General features: G+C 47.2%; 1 protein-coding gene across 1 annotated transcript in view; it reads left to right on the top strand.

Moving 5' to 3' along the window:
• The first annotated feature begins 2,342 nt into the window (after nt 1-2,342).
• SHC3 (SHC adaptor protein 3) overlaps nt 2,343-14,082 on the top strand; it is a 155,947-nt gene continuing 144,207 nt past the window's right edge. The window contains exon 1 of the mRNA XM_069474010.1: nt 2,343-2,822. Within this exon, the coding sequence (XP_069330111.1) occupies nt 2,343-2,822 (480 nt within the window). The remainder of the gene's footprint in view (nt 2,823-14,082) is intronic.

The raw sequence follows: 14,082 nt of genomic DNA, 5'->3' as shown, positions 1-14,082 counted from the left end.
GGCCGGGAGCCTAGGTTTTGAATGTGCATTCAGTGTACATTCATAATAAAAGCTGAACGAGGGCACAGTCACTCCCGGTGGCTTCTTGATGTAAGTGCACAGCTGAATGAAAGTTTGGGGGCACAGCTCACCTCCAGGAAAGCGACCCTGTTCACACTGAAACCTGACCCAGGGGCCTCGAATTTCCTTGCAAAACTAGTTTTTCCTCTTACCATAGCAACTGTCCTCTTCCTGCATCTTTGCAGTCAGGCTGGTGCTTTTTTTTTTTTTTTTTTTTTTTCCCACACTGCCGTTGGAGAAAAGATCCCGCCTTTGATTGAAATGGAATCTTCCACTATTGAGCGAGCCTTTGCTGAATGAGTCATCGGGGCGGCAGCTCATTGGCTGAGCCGCGAGCCGGTTGCCTGGCGCCGGCTGCAAGGCCGCTTCATTCACAGAAACGCTGGTCGCTCGCCGGCCTCTCCATTCACACAAACAGCATTTCATTCACTTGTCGCTGTTTTTCTGCTGCTAATGAAGACCTCGGCTTGGGAACCATAGGGCCGTTTCTCTTCAGATTTGGGGAGGACTCTGATGACCGTCAAAGTCGCCTACGGGGTGTGCACTGGCTGTTGCTATGCGAGCAAGGGGCAGGGAACGAAGGGGTTCCGCGTGGCTGCTCTGCTAGGGCTGCGGCGCGGGAGGGGACGCGCTTCCTGCGCCGGGTACGCCGCGGCCCCTCTGCGCCCTGCGCCCTCGGAGCTGGCCTTGCCCGCGCGCCCGCCTCGAGCGGCGCTCCTTAAACGCTGCTCCGCGGAGCAGGGCTCAGGACTCGGGACCTCAGGTGCCACACGCGAAAGGACTCGGGGTGACCTGATGATGTGCTAGAGGTGAATGCATTCGCCGGCACGGAAGTTGCTGGGAAACTTTGATAACGAGGGTTTCACTGTGGGCAGGTTATCCTAACGCACGAGGAGGACTGGCAGAGCCCACCGAGGACAGTGTCAGTGGGGTTGGAGTCTGCGGCAGGCCTCCGAGGACGGCACTGTTCTCGCCGAGAGGAAGAAGGCCTGTGCATTCTCTTCCAAGCCCGGGTCTGACGCCTGGAAAGAAGGCATTTTCTCCTGCGGGTTGGATGTGCAATGAGAGCAGCTGCATTGTTTCCTTGCTGACTGCAGGGTTGCAAGCAGCAACCGAAGAACTTTGAAATGTATTCATAGCGATTCTTAGGCATTTTTCCAGAGCTCAGACACATTCAGCAGAGCTACAGCTTCTACTGCAGCCCCCTTTTTGGAATGGATTTCTAGAGCCTGTTGCCACTCATCAAAGAAGCACTCTTCTTTTTTGGAGGTGGATATTCAATTAACCCTTGCTGAGAAAGACTGATGGAAATTAGCAGGGAAGACTTCTGACTGGCACTGTGTAGAAGTTCATACGCAGATTTTTTTTCTTTCTTTCTTTCTTTTTTTTTTTTTTTTTGAGGAACTGCATTGCCACAAAGACACTTGTCATGGCTGCTCTGTTGATTTGAAAAGAAAAGGAAAAACCCAGGAAATTGGTATTTTATGTTTACTTGGGGGGATGAATGTCCCTTTTTCTTCTATTCAAAAATTTCTGCTGCCTTCCAAATCAGAATTCATCAGGATTCGCTGAAGATCTTATTCTTAAAAAGCCTTCGTCACATTTTAACGCACCGCTGTTAGACACTGTTACAGGCTTACACAGATGGGCTGAGCAGGGAAGAGCAAAACCTAACAGGATAATGGGTTTCAGAAAGTTCATTTGACCGATTGAAGGAACTGGATTTACCTTTGGCACAAATGCAGAGTGGGGGCGGATAGGGAGGTGAAAAAAACCTAAGGTTGGAAAGAAATATCTGGGAAGGTAGAAAAAGGAAATTTGAGAATTGATTGGCTCTAGTGTGCTGTCAGCGGGTGGATGTCGTTTTTTCTTCTTTTTTTCTTTCTTTCTTTCTTTCTTTTTTTTTTTTGCTACAGGAAGTGATTTGCAGTGCTCACCGAGCCTTTGTTGAGAAGGGTCTCCTCTCAGAGTGAGTCATGCTTTTGCTGTGAGCGGCCCCAGCAGCTGGCGCTCCGTCAGAGGCAACTATGACTTTTGCAAAGCAAACGTGCAACCCCAAGCAGCGATCTTCCGGGCCGGGGCTGCGTGGCCGCTGTTGTGCTGGCTTTTAATGGTGGGAGGGCACCGTTCTTTGGCTCGGCTCTCCCTCCCTAGAGGGCTGTCCCGGGGCCCCCACTCTCTGTCCCGCTCCGGGGACCTTGGCTCGCCTGCTATGCGCGGTAGCCCGCGCCGGGGCCGGCACCAGCAGCGCCCGGGCGGATGCAGCAAGCCCACGGAGGGGCATGCTTCCACGCACCAAGTACAACCGCTTCAGGAATGACTCGGTGACATCTGTCGATGACCTTCTCCATAGCCTGTCGGTGAGCGGCGGCGGCGGCGGCGGCAAGGTCTCCGCGGCGCGCGCGACCCCGGAGGCGGCCCCCTACCTGGTGTCCGGCGAGGCGCTGCGCAAGGCGCCCGACGATGGGCCCGGCAGCCTGGGCCACCTGCTCCACAAGGTGTCCCACCTGAAACTCTCCAGCTCGGGCCTCCGCGGCCTGTCGTCCGCCGCCCGGGAGCGGGCCGGCGCGCGGCTCTCGGGCAGCTGCAGCGCGCCCAGCCTGGCAGCCCCGGACGGCAGCGCGCCCCCGGCGCCCCGCGCCCCGGCCATGAGCGCCGCCAGGAAGGGCCGGCCCGGCGACGAGCCGCTGCCCAGGCCCCCTCGGGGGGTGCCGCACGCCAGCGACCAGGTGCTGGGCCCTGGAGTCACCTACGTCGTCAAGGTGAGTGGGTGAGTGCGCCACGGGCCACCCAGGCAGGGGTCCCCGGCCCCGGGTGGGGGCCCAGCTCGGGGCAGACTCCTTCCTTCCCTGAGTCTGGGGGCGCGGGGAGCACCTGCGACTGTCACATTAGAGGCGAGGAAATGCGCACTCCTTAGCAATCAGCTCGCTTCACAGCGATGAGGAGGGAACTACAAATGCGCTTTTTCCGCATCCATGGGGACAGATATAACAATCGGGTGACCCAGTCTGTCCTGGTTTTCCCTGGGCTTCACTCTTTGGGCATGCCCTTGCCACCTGGCTTTACCAGACGTCCAGCCAGTGCCCCTTTCGGCACGGGCATCCACCCCTGGGAAGCGGGGTTCAGCCTACCTACTGTAGGTGAAACACACTTGGAGGACCTGTCACCCCACTTCTGCCGTTTTCCGGCGGGGGAGGGTGGGCGTTTTCTTTCCCCCACAGTAAGAATTCCCAGCTCCTTGCAGAGCAGGCCAAATGCCGTCCTGCTTTCTACAAGACGGGCTCTACTTTCTTACCCAGGCCAGGTTTTCTCTGGTGTTTGCCTTGCATTCCGTGCGGAAACGCTTTGGTTTACAGCAGTCCAACAAGAATTTGGGACTATTTTTCCGGTGACTGTACGCTTCCATTTAAATAGGCTAAAAGGAGATGAGGGAGCTGCTCTTGGAGCCACAGTCTGGAAGGGTTTTTTTTCCTACAATACAAAGAATTATAAAATCACGATGTAGTCAATAAAATTCATCCTTTACGCAAGCCTGTTATGATATTTAAGGAACATATAGCGCAGTTCAGTTAATTGCCGCACGCTTATTTCCAACTGCCTGTCTGGCAACAGCTATTAGAGCCTCTCTACAGCTGGGCAGACACCGGCTGTACTGCACCGGGACGGGGAGGGTCAAAGTTGCATTATTTCAGACCTTCCACTCCAAGGCATGACTTTTTACTGTAAAAGAAATGAGACACAAACTCTATCCCCGTGGTGTAGTCAGTAACATGGAGAAACCTTCAGGATGGTGGGTCTGTAAATACAGGCTACAGAGCCAGTTTAAAAATTGAACAGAAAACATCCTCAGGTAAAATGCAGCATCTTGGTAATTTTGGAACTGTTTCTTTAGTAAAAGAAACAGTTAACGTTGTGGGTTACCTTTAACTATATTAAAAGTGCTTATAAACCAATGTGACCATTGGTATTAAAAAGAGAGCCTCTGCCTTTTGAATCTGCTCTTAAATTTAACCTTCACCTTAGTTTCTGAATATGGACCATTATGTTTTACCAAAAAGGATCAGCATAAACTATGCATATTTGGTTGACCTTATTTTAAGAAAAAATGAATAGTCGTCTTGTATTGCTTATTTAAATTATGTAACCAGTGGCCCAAAACAAAAAGAAAAAACAAAACCAAACAAAAAATCCTGACAACTCTGAGGTTAAAGTGCAACACCAGAGTGTATTATTAATAATTACTTCTAGAGTGTTAGTGTAATTGCTATTAAAAAGCCTACATTTAAAATAGATAGATAAATAGACCTTGGCAAAGCATTTTATACCTGTCATGTTGAACATAGAGGATAGTCTTCAAATTTAGGGAGAATTCTCAAAGTTACACCTTTGCTTAGAGCTTTGCTTTTGCTGTTTGAATGAAGAATGAAGGCAGCCGTCTAGTTCTAAAGGTCAAATGTGGCAAAATAATGATGAACGTACTAAAATAAGTCAGCCCTGCTTCCACAATCTGTTGATGTAAGGTTTGTGACTTACCCCCAGTGGTAGCAATAGTATTTGTAGTTAGAGGGCTGGATCTGTGTGGAGTCTGTCTTGTGTCTTGGGGGTACTTTATGGTGCCTCAAAGTTGAGGGTAGCAGTGACCGGGGGTGCATGGCATGAGTGATTAGTGCTCTGTGCTGTTGTGGGTGGTTTGCTCCCTTGTTCATCAGCAGCTGTGAACAGTGGTGTCATGTGAAAGTAAATGCAGGCATTGTCCCCTGCTTTCCTGGAGAAGTTTGAAATCACGCAGCAAGAAAACCAGGTACCGAAGGACAATTTCTTGTGTGCACGTTCGAATCAAATCATCACATGGCCCTCTGTTGGTGCACATGTGCAAATTCCCGCATTGCCTGTGTTGAGTTTAAAACCACGAACTTAATATATTAAAAAATTATGAAACTGAAAAATATCTTAATTTGGTGTTACTGATTTGTGAGCAGTTCTATTGGTATCCTTACTTTAAAGATTTCTGGCAGACAGAAATGGGCAATCTTTATAATATGACTAGATATAGATCATAAAATCCAAAGGTTTAGGGTTTGAAAAAGGATTTATTATTCTCTTGGACAGAAATTTTTTCTAAATTAAAGAAAGCCCCAATGTTTTCCAATTTCCTGAAACATGTATGTACTGTATTATTATAGATTTTCCTCTCTCACAGAAATACCTACTTATAGGTGATACTAGGATATTGCACATAAGAATTGTAATTCAAAAATATTTCAACTTAATCTGAGAGCACAGACTGTAAAATACAGAAATCTGGTGGGGTTTGATCATCTAGGAAACATCAAAATATTTGAGCAGCAGCTTGTAACATTAATTAGTGAAAGATGCAAAATTTAAAAATGGAAAACATTCCTGAGCAGCACTAGAATTCAAAGCTCATGGCATGGTAAATTGGTCTGTCGTTGAGTTTGCTGTTAAATAACAGCTCGCGTTTTGCACATCTGGAAGCTGGAGAAAGGCTCCAACTCACGCAGCTTCAAGGTTTATATTCATGTCAGGTGGGCCTTATTGGAAACACTTTCTATCACCCTCGAAGGATAGTGGCCCCCCTCTTTTTCTTTTGATGATGTAAAAGAGAAAGAACGAGAAACTACAGATAGAAAAGAATTTCAACAACAAAGAACAATGAATATTTTCATTAAATTTCCATTTAAAAACTATTTTATATTTGGGCTAAAGACTGATGGAAATACAGAGTACTGATTATGGGGCTATCAGCCTTTAAATCCTCTTGCCCTGAAGTCACAGCTGGCCAGGACCCCATCACTCATGGAGGCTGCTGGTCTTTAGCACGTGCAAAAGGCAGTGCACTGATGCTCCACCTCCTCCTTCCTCAGATTCACGCAGGGAAGACTTTAGGGAGGAAAGAAAGACATGAACAGTTGAGGGGACAGGAGGTCGGTGGGGGGTTCAGTTCTTAAGGAGCTACTGGGGCTGAGGTAGAAGAAACTTCTGGACCTTCTGAAGACAGGCACAGCCTTGAGGTTTAGCTCTGAAACTGTCTGCTACGGGGCGAGTTGGGAAGAAACTCTGTGGGCTGCTCTGTTAGCCCTTGGCCCCAGGGTGGTCCCCAAAAGAAGGGCTCCTTCGTAGATCATATGACACCACAGACTGAAAAAGGTAAAAAAAAGAAGCGACCACTTTTAGGACTGACCCAAATGCCAAGGAGAAGAATCAGGAGAGCAAACTGGAAAGCAGTGCGTTTAGGTGCCCACTGCTCAGCGCTGTTCCCACAGTCAGCAAGCAGTGAGCACACGGGTTGTGCCGTTCACAGACACTTGCCCAGGCTTCGTCAGACTCACATGGGTTTCGGTGGTGGAGTGTTACAGCTTTACTGACAATGAAAATGACTATTGGTAGGAGATTTGGATGATCAGAAAAGTACTGCATCATTTCCTGGTGTGCCAAAGTGTTTCCCTTTTGGAATGAAACCTTGTTTGTAAAAAGAACTCTTTAAACTTTATTTCTCCCATTTGTGAGTCTGATGATATTGACAATCATTTATTTTATTTGTAAATGTTCTATTGTTCTTTATAGATGGTCTTTATAAATTGCATTTACTCTAGAATTTATTCTTGTTTTTGTTTTTGCTTGCCTAAGTTTATAAAAATATCTTAAATCGTCTTTGTCTTAGAACTATGTTCTTTTGGTAACTGTGAGCAAAGATCATAAAAAAGTTACTTTAAATGTAGCCATAAAGTATTATTATGGTGAAATTGATTGAATATTGTTTTAGTTCTAGATTAAAAATTTGTTCCTTGAAGTGAAGTTGAACTTTGTCAGTTGATTTCTCTTCTTAAAATTGTTTAAACATCTCATAATATGGGTAACTTACATGTAAATATTGTCCAAATGGTTTGAAAAATAGTTTAAGAAATTCTTTTGACTTTCATAGATACAGTTATTGATTTGATCTGGAAAGTGCGTCATCTCTTTTTATGTGGCATAAGCATAGATATGTTAAATGCACATGCACACCTCACACATACACACACATCACATGCACACACACCCCCACACACCCCTCACACACAACCACAATCACAACACACACCCCCTCCACAGGTAGACAACTTATGATGACTTTGGATGGGTGCTGTTTTTTTTTTTTGTTAGAAAATAGTAAATGTCATATTTTTAGAAATACCCAATTATCTCATTCATTTCTTTTATATTCATGTTTAAGAAAAAAATCATTCTGAAAGATAAGCTATTAGTGAAACTTTAATCCTATAAAGAACAGACTTCGACTCTGCCTGCCCATGATGTTTTACCTTTGAACATATGTCATATTTTTTAAGAACGTACGGTAAATATTGCTTCAGCAAAGTCCTGGAAGCAGAAAGCCTAGGGCAGCAAATGTGGGGACGTGCTGAGCCCGCGGGCCCTGGCTTAGGTGCGATGCATCAGAGTAGAGGTGAGACCAGGTGAGAGGCAGGCACCTGGGCCGCAGCACTGGCAGGACCCGAGTGTCTGTATGGTGGGGCTCAGATGAAAGCCATGCGGAGGAGCCAGCCAGTTCAGTGAAAATCACCCAAAATAATGAAGTTAGTGGAGTTATTTAGTTCATAAATAAAATGGTTATGGATGTAACGGAAAGACATGGCCAGTTGTGCACAATTTTCTGGGTAAAGGACAAAAAAAAAAAACATTTTGCATTTTACCACAAAAGATCTACAAGTGGTGGCTAATGAATATTTTTACAACGGGAGTCTCTGAGCATAGGAATGGCTCACTGAGCTGCTGGGTGTGGCGCGCGCACGTGTGTGCGTGTGTGTGTGTGTGTGTGCGCGCGCGCGCGCACGCGCGCAGCTGCACAACACGCCTCACAAGTTGCTTTTGGTCCTGCAAGTTCATAATTATTAATTTTCAGGAGGTAAGAAAAACCCAAACAAACCATTTTGTCCCCATTATGATGTCGCCTCCCCGCTCCCCAAGCACAAACCACAAAAGGACAAGGGTCCACTGATGTGCCACCAGTCGGTGTCTCCCGGTACGAGGATCGGGAGTGCCCAGTGTTGAGGGTTTTTTGTCTGGCAGACTCAGGTGCCATACCTTGTCCGCTAGAGCTTCTGTTCCCGACTCCCCAGCAGCTGTCCATCTGACACGCTTACGGCCAAGGCTTCCTGAGAAAAATATTCAAAGAGCTCATTGTTATGACGCTGCTTACTCTAGACTCGAAGCCATCCTAGGGTGTCGTCTGAGGCATGTTGTTTTCTCAAAGTGGAAAAGCCCTCCAGAGAGGCTTTCCTCACTTCTGTCTATTGAGTAGGCCGAAAAAGAAGCAAAGATTCCATTCCAGATTTTAAGAGTTTAAACTTGTAAGAACGCTTCAAACTCTGGAACTTGGCCTTCACCCAGCCTCACATTGGAAGTACTCTCCACTCTGAGGTCATTCTGACAGACTTCATTTTATCAAATTCCATTAAATATAATTGCTTGGCAGTCTAGAGGGGCCTAATAACAATATGTTTAATACTATTGCTTTTGGCTTTGTACATATTAAAAGTTTCTAATGCCACCTGCCCCCAAAAGAAACGTTCTGTTTTTTTTTTTAATTGAAAGTCGAAACATGGTTCTAGCTCTGTTGACAAAGAATTGGCCGCTCACGTGGTTTTTAGCAGAGGCACCGAGCCATAATCTGAGCGTCTTATGGTTCCCACCAAAGAAGGAGTAACAGAAACCTTTCACCCCTCAGGGTAGAACAATGAAAACATGCCTATTTTGAGTATTTTTTTGCCTGGAAGACTCAGCCCCTCATAGTGACTTCTTTCTTCTCCTGGAGACAAAGTGTAAGCTAATTATGAGGGCATCTGTGTACAGTTGTCCCTGGGTACCCAAGGGGGACTGGTTTCAGGATCCTCAAAATACCAAAAGCCATGGATGCTCAAGTCCCTTACATAAAATGTAGTGTTTGTATATAACCTACACACGTCGTCTGGTACACTTTAAGTCATCTCTAGATTACTTACAATAACTAAAATAATGTAAATGCTATGTAAATAGTTATTATCCTGAATTGTTTTGTTCTATTTGTGTTATTTCTCATTGTTGGATTATTATTTTTATTGTTTTTAAAAGATATTTCCTGGGATTTGGAGGGCTGGCCATATGCCGTTACTGCCCAGCACGTGCTTGTTTCTGTGATGGAAGGGGGCAGCGCAGGTGGCTCTCCTGACCTTGGTAGACCCTCTCTCCCTCCTCTTGGCGACATGAACTGTGCTCCATGCTGGCAGAAATACATATTGGCCTGTGGTGAGCACACAGTTTGGCTCCTCCCTGGGCCACGGGGCTGTCTCATGTTGAGTCCCAAAGATCCCCTTCACTGCCCGGGATTTAGCACTTCCCTTCTTGCTGCCTTCCTCCCCCTGCCCCCAGTCTCAGTTTGGAGCCCTCTGGTCTAGAGGGCCCCTGCAGCCCGCTCAGCAGGAGAGGTGCCTAGGAGCTGGTTGCGGGGAAGAGAGCCTTGGCTCCCTCTGTCTTGCCTGTCCCTGGCCCAGGGGAAGGGGTGATATAGCCTAGACTGCCTCACACCCATCCCAACTGTCTGCGCGTGCAGCTCTGCATGCCCTGGTAGATCACTGCTAAACCTTGTATTGTGCCTTGCAAACCATTCTTTTATGAAATTTAAGCATTTATTAAGGGAATTTTGAAATATACGTGCAACATGCCAAACACATAAAAGAACAGAAAGAATGGTATCATGAGCCCCAGGGACACACCGCCGGCCACCCTGCTTCAGCAGGCAGCAGGTCACCGCCTGTGCCTCCACACACAGTTTCCAAACATCCAGGTTTTGCCTGTTGCTCCTGTGCTGACTTGTGTGGACCTGTCTTTGCCCTGGTGTTGGTCAAGCTGTGGCCTGGATGCTCAAAGATCTTCCAGAAATGAGGGAGGTCCTTGCATAATGGGAGTGGGGGTCCCCAGCTGGCACATGGTGACTGTCTTTCAGAAACGAACTTACAAGTGGCATTTGTGGTGCTCTAATACTCTGCAGGTCTGGGTGGTGCCTCCGCCTTGGTGCTCAGAGAGCATCATTCTTAACTAATAAGTTGCAGCCTTGGGCTTAATAGGGATCCCAAATATGGCTGAGCAAGTTCAGTGTCCCAAGTATGGTCAGACCTCCCTGCATTCAGCTCTGTGGCCCTCAAAGTAGAGCTGTAAGGAGGGTGCAGGTCTCTGAGCCCCCAGGTGGTAGCGGTGGGAGCTGTACCACCTGCCCTCCCCTGCTCAGTGTCTGCTGGGGCCTCTGCCAGCATCAGACAATCCTTCTGTTCACCTAAGTTGCTTTTACTAGCATTGTGTTAGTCAGGGTTCTTCAGAGAAAAAAAACCAATAGTTGCTTATTAAAAAACAGATTTATTATAAGGCATTGGCTCACACAGTTCTGGAGGCAGGCAAGTCCCAAGATCTGCAGAGTGGGTCAGCAGGCTGGAGGCCCAGGAGAGCTAGCAGTGTAAGTTCTAGTCCTGATGCTGGCAGCTTGAGACCAGAAGAACAGGTGTTTCAGTTTGACTCTAAAGGTAGGGAGAAAAGCAATGTCCCAGCTTGAAGGCAGCCAAGCAAGAGGAATTCCTTCTTATGCAGGGGATAGTCAGCCTTTTCGTTCTCTTTGGGCCTTCAACCCACTGGATGAGGCCCACTCACATTGGGAAAGGCAATCTATTTACTCAGTTTACTGATTCAAATGTTAATCTAATCCAAAAAGCCCTTTGGAGATGTGCCCAGAATAATGTTTAACCAAATATCTGGGCACCTTATGGCCCAGTCAAGTTGACACATAAAATTCACTATCTCAAGTATGTACAGCTTTTGAAGTCTTTTCTAGAGTGGCTACTAGCTGATCCGAAGCACTTACGGGGATTTCTATTCACCAAAAACATGGAGATTCGGGATAAGAAATAATCAAATAAACTTACCTGGAAGGGTCTTAGATTTTGTTACTATTCCTGTGGGCGTTAAACGGAGAAACATTTAAAAAATTCCTCAAACGTTTGTCGAGGGTTTACCATAGATGGCTACTGAACTGGGGGTGTTGGCTAGGAGACAGATGAACTGTGACCCTGCTGGCAAGGGGAGCTGTGAGTGGGCCTTTACAGCACTGGGTGGGGAGGGTCTGGGCTGCGGCTGGCGCACTGGCTCAGAGTGTGGGGGCTCAGGTGGCCGCCTGTGCCCGGAGGGATGCCTAACATTCCCCGCATGGCTGGAGCAGCCTGGCAGCGGGAGATGCAGCCGTCTTATATTAATATGTTGACGGTTTTAGAATCACAACCAGTGACGGAGACACCCAGGAAGGGAAGCAGGTTTCTACATCAAGGTTTTTCACACTAAATTGAAAAAGCATGGTTTTTCCTCCTAATTTGCAAATAATAACAATAATAATAATTTATAGATGTAATTTTCTCAGTTTAAGATTCGCTGTCATGGATTTTTTAAAAAAGTATTTTGATGCATGTCTCTGGCCTTTACCAAATTAAAGCGCAGATAGCAAATAAGTACTATCAGAAAATTGGGCCTCTTTTGGGAGCTCAGCTGTGCATGGAAGGTCAGGGGTGGGGTGGGTGAGCTGGCAGGGGTGGGGGCTGGAGGAGGCGCCCTTCTGCCCCTGAGTCCCTCCTGCTCCCCACATCCTGGGAAGCCTCAATCTGTCCTCTGACTCCCCACATCTTGTGACTGATGGGATCCTGGTAGCCCTAGTTCTGACTGCCTGCTCACTCCTTCCTGGGCCCAAGTCCTCCAGGTTCTCCTCTGGTCTCAGGGATGGAGCAACTGCTTTTTAAAGGATTGTTATTTGTGAGGAGGTGATGGCTGCATTATCTAAAGAACTGAGCTGTGACTTCTTTCACTGGAAGTAGCAACTCCTGTAATAGATATTTGCAGAGTGACTTATTAACTTGGGTGGGAGACGAAAATAAGACTCATCAGATAATGGCCAGCAGAGAGAACTCTGATGTCTGCTGGGTATTGACCACAAACTCCCACCTTCACACCCCCATGCCTGCTTACTCACCTGGTCAGGATGCCTGGAGCACGGGTGTTAATGGTCATTGTTAGCATTTGGCTCTCTGCACAAAGAAGTCACGACTGGCAATGTTTGCTGCTGCCCTGCTGCCACTGGGAGGCGGGAGGGGTGTGCGGCAGCTCAGCTGCACAGGGGATAATGGACTTACCCCCAAGGCGTGGGTGATAGCAAAAGTGACAATAATTAGGAAGTCCTGAGTTTTGAGTATTTGTTTTCACATAATTGTATTTATATAGAGAGAGACATCCTCCTTAGGTCTCTTCCACCCTAAAACAGCCTTCCCTCCCTCCTGCCTGCCCTTTAAGCCCTGTTTCTTCCCTTTCAAATCCCTTCCTTCCATGTCGCTGCTTCCTTTCTTCATGCAACATGTGACGATTGGCTTCTGCCGACCCACGGACAGGAGAAGGGGCATCAGGGCCACTCATCCTGAATGCTAACCCCTTCCCTGCGCTTTCCAGCCTGGCCCCCCTCCCTGCAGCCCCCCGTGCTTTCACTCCCAGCGTCTCTCCAAGACTCCCAATCTCCGCCCTCAAGTGTCTTCCTCTTTGGTTCTGATGCAGCCTTCTTGTCTTCCCACTTTCGTTTCTGGAATTTTTCTGAACAGTCTGACCTTCTCCATGCATCTATTCATTAATGCATCTCTCCATCAATTTATTATATGAATCAACTCTTTAATTCAGTGGGTACTGATTGAGCCCCCATGCTGGGGTTGGCCTGTGCTAGGACTGGGGACAGCATGAATTGGACATGCTTCCTGCTCTTTAGGTGCCAATGGGGAAGACAGAAGAGAGAAAATACCTGGTCGTGGTGACATGGAAATCAAGGATGGCTTCTCTCAGATGATACTGAAGTGGAGCTCGGAATGATGAGTGGAACTATCTGGAAGGTGGTGGGATATGGGTGTGTAGGAGTTGGTGCAGGAGTGCATAGGCCCGTTCTAGGGGAGGAGCTAGAGTGCCGCATGGCTGGAGTGTAGGAGCCAGGGCGGGGTAGGGCAGGCTCCCAGTGCATTGGGCTTGGTAAGTACAGTGGGAAGCCACTGCAAATTTTTCAAAAGATGATTCTATCTTCTGTGCAGAGAATTGATTGGAAAAGTGGAATAAATGCAGAGGCAATTAGGGGACAATTAGGAGCAGTGACGGCGGTTGGGACCACTGTCTCAGTCTGAAGACCAGTGGCATGTCCAGCCAGATCTGTGTCGCTAACTGGCAGTGCAACCTACTGTCCACAGTGCTGGGGGTTCCCTAAGTGTAGCGCATCTCAAAACGAGTTCACGACCTTTCCCTCCTGCATCTGCTCTTTGTTAATGTGTCGCTGTTCATCTGCTTCCCAAATCTCAGACCCCCTAGTCATCCTTGAATACTTCCTTTTCCTAAGCCCGTTACATCTGTTCAGTTACGAATCTTTCATTTCTGCCTCAAAAGAGTTTCATCTTCTTTTCCTTTCCTTTCGCCCTCATTCATGCCCTCACCGTGTCTTGCCTTGATTATTGCAATAAACTACTGGTCTCGCTGGATGGGTGCTTTGGCAGACTCTCCCTGTAGGATTACAGAATAAATATGATATAGGTTCACCGAAATGTTTCAAACAATACACAAATATGTGGGGTGAAAAGTGAAAGTATCCTCGGCTCCCTTCCCAATATGTCTAGTGTTATTCCTCTCGGAGGTAATCCCCAACAATGATTGGCTATTTCCATTCCAGGGTGTGTGCGCACTCGCGCACACACACCCACCCACCCCTTTTTCTTTCTTTCATGTTTTCTTCTCCCTTTCTGTTACACACAGCAAAGCATTCTATATATATTGTTCTGTGACTTGTGCTTTTTATGTCATGTTTTGAAGATCTTCCAACATTAATATCTACAATTCTGCTTCATTCTTTTTGACATTCATTTAGTATTCAAATTACGGATGGACTAAAATTTATTCAAACAGGTCCCAATTGTTAGA

This window comes from Eulemur rufifrons, chromosome 7 (assembly GCF_041146395.1).
Source record: "Eulemur rufifrons isolate Redbay chromosome 7, OSU_ERuf_1, whole genome shotgun sequence".
In the NCBI taxonomy this organism is placed as follows: Eukaryota; Metazoa; Chordata; class Mammalia; order Primates; family Lemuridae; genus Eulemur; species Eulemur rufifrons.
Note: the sequence above shows the minus strand (reverse complement) of the source record. Positions and strands in the feature narration are given on the sequence as shown.